We start from the raw sequence: 13,232 nt of genomic DNA on the forward strand, positions 1-13,232 counted from the left end.
ATAAAGCTAAATGACAAAAATATCACTTAAATATAAGGCTAGGGCATTCATTAAATAACCAGGGGTGGGCAACATGAAACAGAGGAATACCACATAAAAATCACAGTAGCAAAAATCAGAAAGAAACAAATACATCTATTTTACATTACTTTCCAAAGTCAAAAGTTTTTTTGGGGGGGGTTTGGGGGGGGTGGTTTCTTTTTTTTTTTTTTTTTTTTTTTTTGCTAGGAATAGCAATCCTTTACTATAAATGCTACTGGACCTTTTTAAGACACATATTTACTATGCTTGGAATATGTGGGCATGCTTAATAAAACAATTAGAAAATACGCCAGTTTTTTAACTAAGCAAAATACATAATGTTATACGATTTACACACAATTTTAATGTTAACAGTAAAAATAATGAAATTATTTCACTTTTTGATATTTAACAATAAAAAGACTTTTAACTCCCAAGACCTGCACTACAACCAATTTAATAGATTCTGTCATCAGAATGGTGGTCTTGGCATCTTATATGAGTTCTTTTAAAAACTTATTTCATACGGAAGGCATTGATAAAAAAAAAAATTAGTGTTCCTTTATGCTATATCTTGGTTGGCCAAGCAACCAAGCCAAATCTTTGAAAAAAAAACTGAAAAGAGAAATTGTATGTTTTATGTAAAGATAGGGAGCAAAGTCCAAAGTTCTGCAGCCATAAAACACATTTGTGAAGAATTTTATTAAACTATAATATATTCTAAGCACTCACTGTTTATCATAATTAAATGATGACAGATTTTGAGTAGCAGTTTCTGTGCTTCCATAGAGAAGGCGGCTCGTGCTGAATTCAGGATATATGTATAAAAAACAGTGGCTAGGGACTTCCGGTTAAGATGGCAAAGGAGTAGGAGACACCTTTTTTCAGCCGGTCCCCTGAGTCGAGCTGAATAGGTACCAGACCAGCCTAAACAACCATGGAACCAGCCTGAGACGCAGGAAGATGCATCTGGATCTCTACAAATGAACATCTCCAGCACTGAGTATTGAGGTACGAAGCGGGGAGCCATGAAACCGTGCACAGATATCAGAAGATAAACGGAAGGGGAAGGGAGCCGCCGCGTTTGGGCACCAGGAAGCGGTAGCCACTTGCACGGGAGAGCGGGCGGGGCTTGCGGACAGCACCCGCAAAACAGCAGACTGAGACCATGAGCCGAGTGCGTGCGCCACCAGGCATCTCGCGGAACACCAGAATCCCGGTGTGCTCACTGGATCCAGACTGAGACTGGGAGCTTCCGGAGCGCGCACGGGGCGGCTGGTGGCATTAGAAACACAAAGGACAGAGACGCACCGGCCCTGGAAGTGAGGGCTGGGACACCAGGTGTGGGGCGCACATCCCAGGACGCTGCAGGGTTGAGCAGCACCAACAGTAACAGAGATAAAGTGGCCAGAACATTAGTAGAAAACGGGCCGCAATCCCTCTGTTCTGTGACATAGGCTGAAATTCAGCCGCTGCTTCTCTGACTCTCAGAAGAGGCACAGCAAACCGCCAGGGAAAGCCACCAGAGAACAAAAGCCTGGAAATACCGGCTCAGAGAGTGCCCATCCCCATCCCCCCTCGCAGGGGACAGGGAGACTCTACCCAAACAGGGTTGACTGAGTATCGGCGCGGCAGGCCCCTCCCCCAGAAGGCAGGCTGAAAAATCAAGAAGCCCACAACCCTGGCGCCCAGGTGGCGCAGTCATTGAGTGCCTGTCTTCGGCTTAGGGCGTGATCCCGGCGTTCCGGAAAGGAGTCCCTCATCGGGCTCCTCCACTGGGAGCCTGCTTCTTCCTCTCCCACTCCCCTGCTTCTGTTCCCTCTCTCGCTGGTTGGCTGCCACATAAATAAATAAATAAAATCTTTAAAGAAGAAGCCCACATGCCTAAGATCCCTATAATACAAGGGGCACGGCCTGGGACCCAGTCAATAATTTGGGCTCTGCACAGCCCCGCAGCCTCTCCTCATCAGAATGACAAGAAGGAAAAGCCCCCCCCAGCAAAGAAAAGACAGTGAGTCTGTGGCCTCTGCCACAGAAATAATGGATATGGATGTAACCAAAGTATCAGAAATGGAATTCAGAGTAACGATGGTCAAAATGATGAGTAGAATTGAAAAAACTATTAACAAAAAGGTTACTGAGAATATAGAATCCCTAAGGACAGAAATGAGAGCGAATCTGACAGAAATTAAAAATTCTATGAGCCAAATGCAGACAAAACTAGAGGCTCTGACGGCCAGGGTCACAGAAGCAGAGGAATGGGTTAGTGAATTGGAGGATGGGTTAATAGAGGAAAAAATGAAAATAGAAGATGGTCTTAAAAATCACGCCCACGAATGTAGATTACGTTAGGAGATTACTGACTCAATGAAACGACCAATGTTAGAATCATCGGCATCCCCAGGAGGTGGAGAAAAACAGAGGTCTAGAAGAGATATTTGAACAAATTGTAGCTGAAAACTTCCCTAATCTAGCAAAGGAAACAAACATTCGTGTCCAAGAGGCAGAGAGGACCCCTCCCAAGCTCAACCACGACAAACTACACGCCACGTCACACTCATAGTGCAATTCACGCAATATTAGATCCAAGGATACAGTATTGAAAGCGCCAGGGCAAAGTACACGCACCGAGGCAAAGGCATCAGAATTACGTCAGACCTGTCTACACAGACCTGGAATGAGAGAAAGGGTTGGGGGAGCATTTTTAAAGCTCTTTCAGAGAAAAACATGCAGCCAAGGATCCTTTATCCAGCAAGGCTGTCATTCAGAATTGATGGAGAAATAAAGACATTTCAGAATTGCCAGTCACTAACCAATTTCTTAACCACGAAACCAGCCCTACAGGAGATATTACGGGGGTTCTATAAATGTAAAAGGCCCCAAGAGTGATACAAACAGAAAGTCACAGCCAATACAACAAAGACTTTACTGGCAACATGGCAAGTTAAAACATATCTCTCAGTAATCAGTCTTAACATTAATGGTTTAACTTCCCTAAACGCCACAGGGTTGCAGCAGATTGGATAAAAGAAATGACCCATCCATTTGCTGTCTACAAGAGACTCATTTCGAACCCAAAGATGCATTCAGACTGAGAGTAAGGGGATGGAGTACCATCTTTCACGCAAATGGACCTCAAAAGAAAGCTGGGGTAGCAATTCTCATATCAGATAAATTGGATTTTAAACTACAGACTATAGTTAGAGACGGAGAAGGGCACTATATTATTCTTAAAGGAAGTATTCAACAAGTGGATATGACAATTATAAATATATATGCCCCCAACAGGGGAGCAGCAAGATACACAAGCCAACTCTTAACCAGAATAAAGAGACATATAAATAAAAATACATTAATAGTAAGGGACCTCAACACTCCACTATCAGAAATAGACAGAACACCCTGGCAAAAACTAAGCAAAGAATCAAAGGCTTTGAATGCCATACTCGACGAGTTGGACCTCATAGATATATATAGAACAGTACACCCCAGAACCAAAGAATACTCATTCTATTCTAATGCCGATGGAACATTCTCAAGAATAGACCATGTTCTGGGACACAAAACAGGTCTCAACCGATACCAAAAGATTGAAACTATCCCCTGCATATTCTCAGACCACAACGCTCTGAAATTGGAACTCAACCACAAGGAAAAATTTAGAAGAAACTCAAACACTTGGAGACTAAGAACCATCCTGCTCAGGAATGACTCGATAAACCAGGAAATCAAAAATCAAATTAAACAATTTATGGAGACCAATGAGAATGAAAATACAACAGTCCAAAACCTATGGGATACTGCAAGGCAGTCCTAAGGGGAAAATACATAGCCATCCAAGCCTCACTCAAAAGAATAGAAAAATCTAAAATGCAGTTTTTATATTCTCACCTCAAGAAGCTGGAACAGCAACAGAGGGACAGGCCTAATCAACACGAGGAAGCAGTTGACCAAAATTAGAGCTGAAATCAATCAGCAGAAACCAGAAGTACAGTAGAACAGATCCAAGCAGGACTAGAAGCTGGTTCTTGGAGAGAATCAATAAAATTGACAGACCACTGGCAAGACTTATCAAAAAAAAAAGAGAAAGGACCCAGATTATTAAAATTATGAATGAAAAGGGAGAGGTCACGACGAACACCATTGAAATTGGAAGGATTATTAGAAATTTTTATCAACAGCTATATGCCAATAAACTAAGCAATCTGGAAGAGATGGAATCCTTCCTGGACACCTATAAACTACCAAGATTGAAACCGGAAGAAATTGATTTCTTAAACAGGCCAATTAATTATGAAGAAAAATTGAGTCAGTGATAAACAACCTTCCAAACAACAAAACTCCAGGCCGGACGGTTTTCCGGGAATTCTACAAGCATTCAAAGAAGAAATAATACCTATTCTCCTAAAGCTATTTCAAAAACAGAAACAGAAGGAAAGCTACCAAACTCATTCTATGAGGCCAATATTACCTTGATCCCCAAACCAGGCAAAGACCCTCAAAAAGGAGAATTACAGACCAATCTCCCTAATGAATATGGGCCAAAATCCTTAACAAGATACTTGCTAATAGAATCCAACAGTACATTAAAAGGATTATCCATCACGATCAAGTGGGATTCATACCTGGGATGCAAGCGTGGTTCAATATTCGCAAATCAATCAGCGTGATACATCATATCAACAAGAAAAGACTCAGGAACCATATGATCCTCTCAATCGATGCCGAAAAAGCATTTGACAAAATACAGCATCCTTTCCTGATTAAAACCCTTCAGAGTGTAGGAATAGAAGGTACATTTCTCAATCTCATAAAAGCCATCTATGAAAAGCCTACTGCAAATATTATTCTCAATGGGGAAAAGCTGGAAGCCTTTCCCTTAAGATCAGGAACTCGACAAGGATGCCCACTCTCGCCACTATTATTCAACATAGTACTAGAAGTCCTTACAACAGCAATCAGACGACAAAAAGGGATCAAAGGTATTCGAATCGGCAAAGAAGAAGTCAAAATGTCTCTCTTCGCAGATGACATGATACTCTATAGGGAAAACCCAAAAGAAGCCACTCCCAAACTATTAGAAGTTATAGAGCAATTCAGTAACGTGGCGGGATACAAAATCGATGCTCAGAAATCAGTTGATTTCTATACACGAATAACGAGACCGAAGAAAGAGAAATTAGGGAATCCATCCCATTTACAATAGCACCAAAAACCACACGTTACCTTGGAATTAACTTAACCAGAGACGTAAAGGACCTATATTCTAGAAACTATAAATCACTCTTGAAAGACATTGAGGAAGACATAAAAAGATGGAAAGATATTCCATGCTCATGGATCGGAAGAATTAACATAGTTAAAATGTCCATGCTACCCAGAGAAATCTACACTTTCAATGCTATCCCGATCAAAATACCGAGGACATTTTTTAAAGAACTGGAACAAACAGTCCTTAAATTTGTATGGAAACAGAAAAGGCCCCGAATCTCCAAGGAACTGTTGAAAAGGAAAAACAAAGCTGGGGGCATCACAATGCCGGATTTTGAGCTGTACTACAAAGCTGTGATCACAAAGACAGCATGGTACTGGCACAAAAACAGACACATAGACCAATGGAACAGAATAGAGAGCCCAGAAATGGACCCTCAGCTCTTTGGGCAACTAATATTTGATAAAGCAGGAAAAAACATCCGGTGGGAAAAAGACAGTCTCTTCAATAAATGGTGCTGGGAAAATTGGACAGCTACATGCAAAAGAATGAAACTTGACCACTATCTCACACCATACACAAAAATAAACTCCAAATGGATGAAAGACCTCGATGTGAGACAAGAATCCATCCAAATCCTAGAGGAGAACATAGGCAGCAACCTCTACGACATCGGCCAAAGCAACCTTTTCCAGGATACATCCCCAAAGGCAAGAGAAACAAAAGATAAAATGAGTTTATGGGACTTCATCAAGATTAAAAGTTTCTGCACAGCCAAGGAAACAGTCAGAAAAACTAAGAGGCAGCCCACGGAATGGGAGAAGATATTTGCAAATGACACTACAGATAAAGGACTGGTATCCAAGATCTACAAAGAACTTCTCAAACTCAATACACGAGAAACAAATAAACAAATCAAAAAATGGGCAGAAGATATGAACAGACACTTTTCCAATGAAGACATACAAATGGCATAACAGACACATGAAAAATGTTCAAAATCATTAGCCATCAAGAAATTCAAATCAAACCACACTGAGATACCACCTTACGCCAGTTAGAATGGCAAAATACACAAGGCAAGAAACAACAATTGTTGGAGAGGATGTGGAGAAAGGGATCCTCACATTGTTGGTGGGAATGCGAAGTTGGTACAGCCACTCTGGAAAACAGTGTGGAGGTCCCTAAAAGTTAAAAATTGTTGCTACCCTATGATCCAGCCATTGCACTACTGGGTGTTTACCCCAAAGATACAGATGTAGTAAGAGAAGGGCCATATGCACCCCAATGTTCATAGCAGCAATGTCCACAATAGCTAAATCGAGGACCAGATGCCCTTCAACAGATGACTGATTAAGAAGTTGTGTCCTATATACAATGGAATATTACTCAGCTATCAGAAAACGAGTTCTCAACATTTGCTGCAACATGGACGGCACTGGAGAGATAATGCTAAGTGAAATAAGTCAAGCAGAGAAAGACAACTATCATATGATTTCTCTCATCTATGGAACATAAGAACTAGATGATCGGTAGGGGAAGAAAGGGATAAAGAAAGGGGGGAATTCAGAAGGGGGAATGAAACATGAGAGACTATGGACTATGAGAAACAAACTGAAGGCCTCAGAGGGGAGGGTGGGGGGAATGGGATAGGGGTGATGGGTAGTAAGGAGGGCACGTAGCTGCATGGTGCAGTGTATACACGAACTAATGAATCATCGAGCCTTACATCGGAAACCGGGGATGTACTGTATGGGGACTAACATAATATAATAAAAAACCATTAAAAAATAAATAAAAATTAAAATTAAAATGGAGAGGAATTAAAAAAACAAAACAAAAAAAAAAAAAACAGTGGCTAACGAAGTATTATGAGACAATATGCTTTGTAAGATTCGTCTAAGGAACAGAGATGTCCCAGAGAAGCCAAAGAGAGGAAAACGAATGAATATTAAGTGGATAAGCTCTTCCACACACTAACTGATCTCAGGGCACCTCCTCCTACCAGTGCAGAAAAGCATACCAAAAGTTACTGTTTTCTGCTTCTCATTAAAATAAACAGAGTCTAATTTTAGTGAGGTATTTACTACCCTTCACTTGATGCCTGAATAATGCATAGTAACAAAGCCTTTAAAGTTAAATATCAATCAAATAAGCATATTATCATGATATTTGCCAACATGCTTTAATGAAGAAAAAGGCACAAAGCTTTTATTTTCTTCCACTACCTAAATCAATCTTAACTCTTTGGGTTAAAGCTGAGGAGCTCAAAAAGTAAGTATAAGAGAAAAATGTTTAAAAAAATCTTGAAGGGTAGGACTTGGAGATCTTTTCTTTCTTAATTACTTTTGTATATATAAAGTTGCTTGGGACATCAACATTTCTAAATGTGTTCACTTTAAACAGGCTTCCGTATTTCTTGGGTTTACGTGCAAATATAAAAATGACAGAAATAGTGCATATTTAGAGAAAAAAGCATACCTACTAGTTTGCCATAATATAATAAACACAGGAGAATACAGAGGCTAGAGGAGTACTCACATCAAGCTAACTGTCCTAAATCTTGATTTCACATATATCCTTCCAGATGTGTCAAGAAAGTGTCCACGATATGTTCAAATCAAAATGAGGAAACAAGAAAACCACACAGCCCCATCCCAAGGACTACTTTATTCTTTCATTGGCTCAACATATATTTGCTGAGCACCCACCCTGGGCCAGAAACAAAAGACAACCGGGGTTCTAGCAAAGTCCCAGCCCCCAGAATGCTTAGTCTAGTAAGGGAACCTGGAAGCTACACAGAGGGAGAAGCCAGACCCCACAGGGAGATACTGCAAAGTTTTAAACAAGGAAATGGCATGAGCCATAGAAGAACAGGCGCTGGGGGAGGGGTAGAGCATGAGCCTATGACTGATTACTCCAGATCAAAAACATATGGGCAAAGGTGGACCATGCGAGCGCAGGGCCTGAACTTGAGAGCGTACAGGCTTATGACTGAGTGAAGACAGTAGTTGCATAATTGCTGTACAAGATGCTCAATAAATATTAGTTTCTTTCTTCTTTCTCATAGATGAGGATTTCTCCCCCAAAAACTTACCTTTCTGCACGAATCACACCACTGTAGTAGGGGGGATCCCAAGGCATTAATTCCTACAATGGAAAAATTCATTGCTATGAAAGTTATTGACCACTTCACAATTTTTACCAAAAATTTAGCCAGCTTATAAAATGTAAACCTCTTATAATATCAGAAAAGGTTTATAAAAACCCTGAAAACTCATGAAATCCCCACCTCTTTATTTTGACTTCTGTAATCAATGAGTACAGAGATATAAATGAAACATAATCCCAGAATTTGGGGAAGAGGTACATACTGTAAAATGTAAACATAAAAGTCAACATTAATAGATTAAATCAGCCACGCTGAAATTTTTCCCAAAATGCAACCCATGTATCAATCCATAAAACACTGCAGGTAAGATTAGGGTCCTAAAGGTAAGATTAGAGTTCTTTCTAAATCTAAGCAGGAAGCTTAGGGTGGATCCCCAAAATGAAAGCAACAATTTCAAGTCTAACAAAGGGAGAATTACCTGTAATCTTAGCAAAGAAAATATGTCATAAAGAAGCACTGTCACAATAGTTGGTTTTGACAACTGGCGCAGAATTCTGAAGGGAGGAAAAGCTTGAATCCATGAATGAGCCTCCTCCCCACAAACTGTCCAGGTGACAGGAGTAACTAACAGCCCAGGCTGTGAGGTCAGAACGCCTGGGCTCTAGCGTGCAATCCACACTACTGTGCGATGTGGAAAAGTCATTTCTGCTCGCCAATGCTTTCCCGTCTTCCTTCTACACGACCTGATCTCACCCCTCTGTACCCTGAGCCCACCTCCCGCTGCTCTTGCCCTCCCTCGCTCCACTCTGGCCACACTGGTCTCCTCACTATTCCTTGACCACAAGAGGCAGCTGTTCTCCGAGAAGGCTCCGCCCTGCATTATTGCTGCGGGGCACTGCCTCGTTTCTTCCAAGTCTCTGCTCAAGGGTCTTCTCACATGAGAAGTCTTCCCTGACCAATCCTTCGAACACAGCAACCACCATCCCCTTTTCTCTGCTTTATTTTCCCCTGTTGCCCTCATCACCATACAACATGGCACATATTTCTTTCTTTCATGAATTTACTATCCATTTTCCTCCCCTAGAATGCAAGCTTCTTGAGGACAGGGACTTTTTCACATTTTTCCTGTTACGTCCTGGCAGCCTGAACACTGTCAGGTACACCGCAGTGCCTCAGTAACAGCATTTCTTATTGCACCTAAACTACTAAACAGAAGACCTGGTATTGTGTAAGAGCTCCAAGAACACTGGCTTCTGTCCTTTGATTTATCCTTTAAATTTTCAGTTCAGACATTATCTCCTCAAATAACAAGGTGTTCTTTCTCAAGTTCCGTGATCACGCTGCTACCATGGAGTGTAGCCAGTATAAGACCTTACAGCCTTACTTCCTTCTCCCAGCATCCCCAGAACTCTAGCCCCAAGGTGTTCAGTTCCTGGGACACATTTCCTCCAACAGATGACCATTTACTATCTGCAATGTACCAGACAGTCCAGGCTCTAGGGAAACAAAACCCAGTAAGACCCAATCCTTGTGCCGAGGAGCTGATAATGGTCCAGGCTGTAGAAAGCCAAGTGACTCCACAACCAGAGTACAGTAGGTCATGCGCACGACGTTGTACCATGTGAAAGAGAGCCCATGAGAAGGGTATTTAAATCACAGTGGAAGGTCAGGAAATGTTGGGAGGAGCCAAAGCTGGAGCTGAGTTTGAAGACTGGGCACACTGCAACCAGATAAAAAATGGGGAAAGGCATTCCTGTGTATGGTGTTTGTGAATGACGGCAAGCTACCTACCATAGTGGCTGGCACATAAATATCAGTCTGAACTGAAAAGTAAAAAAAAGGAAAGCAAGGACAAGCAAAGCAGTAAGTAACTAAAAAAAGCACAAGAGCATTACACAGGTATTATCAGTAGGGGACAAGGGACAGTAACTTGGCTTAAAGGGGCAGCAGAAGATAAGGCTAGAGAAGCAGGCAGAAGCAAAATTAGGAAAGCCTTGGTGGGAAAGCTAAGAAATAGGAAGGTAAATCTGAGAATTACAGCAAGCCACTGAAAAATCTTAAATAAAAGAGTGACAAGATCAGATCTGCTTTTTGGCAAAATCGCTCTGGTGGCAAGTCATTCATTCATTCATTCATTCATTCATTCATTCATTCATTCATTCACATTTCAAGTAAGTGCTGAGTACCTACCCTGTGTCTAACACTGAACTAGGCACGTTGCTAAGCAGTCCAAATCAGCAGCCAGAAACCAGTTCGGCCGCTACAATCTGGGTGAGAAGTCACAATGACCTCAGCCAGGGCTGTGGCAATGGGCATGGAGAGGCAAGAACACAGAGTTCTCAGGAGGGTAGAATCTATAGGATTTAGTAACTGATTGGGGTGGGGGGAGATAAATAACCTGAAGGGCTTGTCGAAACAAGGATTACAAGGCTAGAGATACAGCAGGTCTCATTTGGGGCTTGAGAATTTGTATTTTTAACAAGCTCCAGGGAACACACTTTGAGAACTACTGGCCTAGAGAGAGTGCAGGTTCTGGCTGTGGTAGCAGGGTGACAACAGAGAATTCGTGAGATCAGGCATTTCACAAATATCTGCGGAATAACCTGTATCGATAAGCTATATAAACTGTCTAGAGGGGATAGTTTTATATTAGCTTTTAATGAATTAGCTTTTGACAACACATTTTATCTTTTCTGTTTCTATGTTCACCAGAATAAATTCTGATCTATATCTAGTTTCCTAAGTGGACCTACCTCTCAAGCCAAAATATGCAGATAACTAATCCTAGTACTTTACTCTAGAAACTGATGAATTTGATAGGATTAATCTATTTCTTGGAGATCACCTCTGAGAAACTGGTAAATAGTTTCTAAATCTGCAAGGCTCATTTCCCCTAAATGTTCTCTATGACTTTGGCCCTGGCAGCCAGCACCAAATCAAGAATTGCCAACAACAGCACCTACAAGAGAATGATACAAACAACCAGGAACCCTGCTGTTCCCTTGAGCCAAATGAGAACCAGGGTCCTAATACCTGGAATCCCATCACTTTTCAGGGCACACCATCACTTGGGCGGCCTTCTGGACATAAGGACACTTAAGCCTGCAGTGCAAGATCAAGTAATCATTTAACTGTATGACTGAAAACAACCCTTAACTGTGTTAGGATGGGGTATACTTTGATGTCAACATCGATCTATTTAATTGAGCTCCATAAATTAGCAAATAAAAAGTAAATGGCAATGTTAACATTAATGGTTAAACTGTCACCCGCCAGATCAATCCTCCACTGAGCCTCCTAAAAGGCTGCTTCAAACTGAGAAGCCCACTTTCGGCATAATGGAAGCTGACTTCGCGTGAGTGTATATTAACACATGTTGTTGACGTACATTTATACACGTCTATATGCGTATGAGCATGCATGAGTATTATGTCAACTAATCAACAAAAATACTGAATTTCCTGGAAGTGTCAAACTCAGACATATGAATCAAGTATTGCAATACTTTGTTCACCAAACCCAAGAATCAGAACCAAGACCGGGGATCAGAAACAAGACCATACACACCTTTAGCATATCACAAGAAAGTTCTTGAGTCAAAAGATAAGGACTTCAGCTGATAGACTGTTTATATTGTAATAAAAATATTCTAAAATTGTCACTTACAGAATTTTGAGGATTTAGTTTCATTTTCATCCCTCGTATCATCTCAAAGTCTTTTATAGTTCTGTAAAACAGGTATATCATTCATTGTTTGGACAAATTTTAATAACTACATTATTAAAGAACTAGCTTTCTAGGGGGATGGGGTAACTGGGTGACGGGCATTATTAAGGAGGGCACCTGATGTAATGAGCACTGGGTGTTATATGCAACTGATGAATCACCAAGCTTTACCTCTGAAACTAATAATACACTGTATGTTAATTAATTGAATTTAAATATTTTTTTTAAAAAAGAACTAGTTTTCTTATGTGACTTTCTAGTGTTTACGATAAAATTGGAAGTAATCTGTAGTGCAAATGTAAACCAGTATTAATCCAAATTTTATCTGTGTTAGAATGGACAGCAGTATATCATCAGTAAATTACCGCAATTTCTACCTTAGAAAATACCCTAGCAGATAGATATAGGACTTGAAAGTATTCAAGCTTGGAAAAATTAACAATGTTACATATACATGTAAAGGTTACTACCAGAAAACTTTAAATCTCTGCTCTTTGCTATACATTAAAAAGGTAAGAGACTAACAAATTACCTTCTATTAAAAAAAATGAACAGATTATATTTAAGTTTACTTTTCATAATTTTTCCCTTACAGAAAAACTTTAGCTGGGCAATATTCAAATATGTGCTTAATATCTAAAGAACATGAAGTTTCTATTAGAATTAACTCCTATATATAACTGTAAAAATCTGAAGATATGTTTGCTCAAAATATAATCTATAATTACATACAAGGGAAGAAAGAATACTACCACTTAATAAAGCAAAGTAGAGAAAATTCTCAACTAACTGCATAATTAACATGTCCTCTTCATTAAATCAAACCCACAATGGTTCACTAGATTAAAAGAAAAGTTTAGAATTTATAAACATAATCCAAATTAGAGAGGATTGGGTTCTAAGGCATGAGTTTACAATAACAGAAAAAGGAAATTTGAGCTAAAATTTAACATGCTGGTGTAGTCAAAAAGGCAAAGGAAATGCTGGACAGCATTATGAGACAACCACGATGTGCCTCTTCCTGGAATCCTCGGTATCTGAAGGCTCCGGAGCGTGGCCTCTCAGCAAAGCACTAGAAGAGGACCAGCGAAGGACAAATGACTCTATCAAAGACGGAAAGGCAGGAATACAACAAAGTGACTCACTACAGAGAACTACAAA

General features: G+C 40.4%; 1 protein-coding gene across 5 annotated transcripts in view; it reads right to left on the minus strand.

Annotated features, from left to right (window-relative positions):
* The window catches only part of LOC103664393 (mitochondrial intermediate peptidase), a 216,073-nt gene that overhangs the window by 168,181 nt on the left and 34,660 nt on the right, over window positions 1–13,232 (minus strand). For all 5 annotated transcript variants that reach the window (XM_040621593.1, XM_040621584.1, XM_040621578.1 and 2 more), the window contains 2 exons: window positions 12,012–12,072; window positions 8,331–8,383 (listed from right to left, as the gene is read on the minus strand). In XM_040621593.1, coding sequence (XP_040477527.1) covers window positions 8,331–8,383; window positions 12,012–12,072 — 114 coding nt within the window. The remainder of the gene's footprint in view (window positions 1–8,330; window positions 8,384–12,011; window positions 12,073–13,232) is intronic.

The sequence above is a fragment of the Ursus maritimus genome, unplaced genomic scaffold, assembly GCF_017311325.1.
Source record: "Ursus maritimus isolate PB19 unplaced genomic scaffold, ASM1731132v1 scaffold_10, whole genome shotgun sequence".
NCBI classification, from domain to species: domain Eukaryota; kingdom Metazoa; phylum Chordata; class Mammalia; order Carnivora; family Ursidae; genus Ursus; species Ursus maritimus.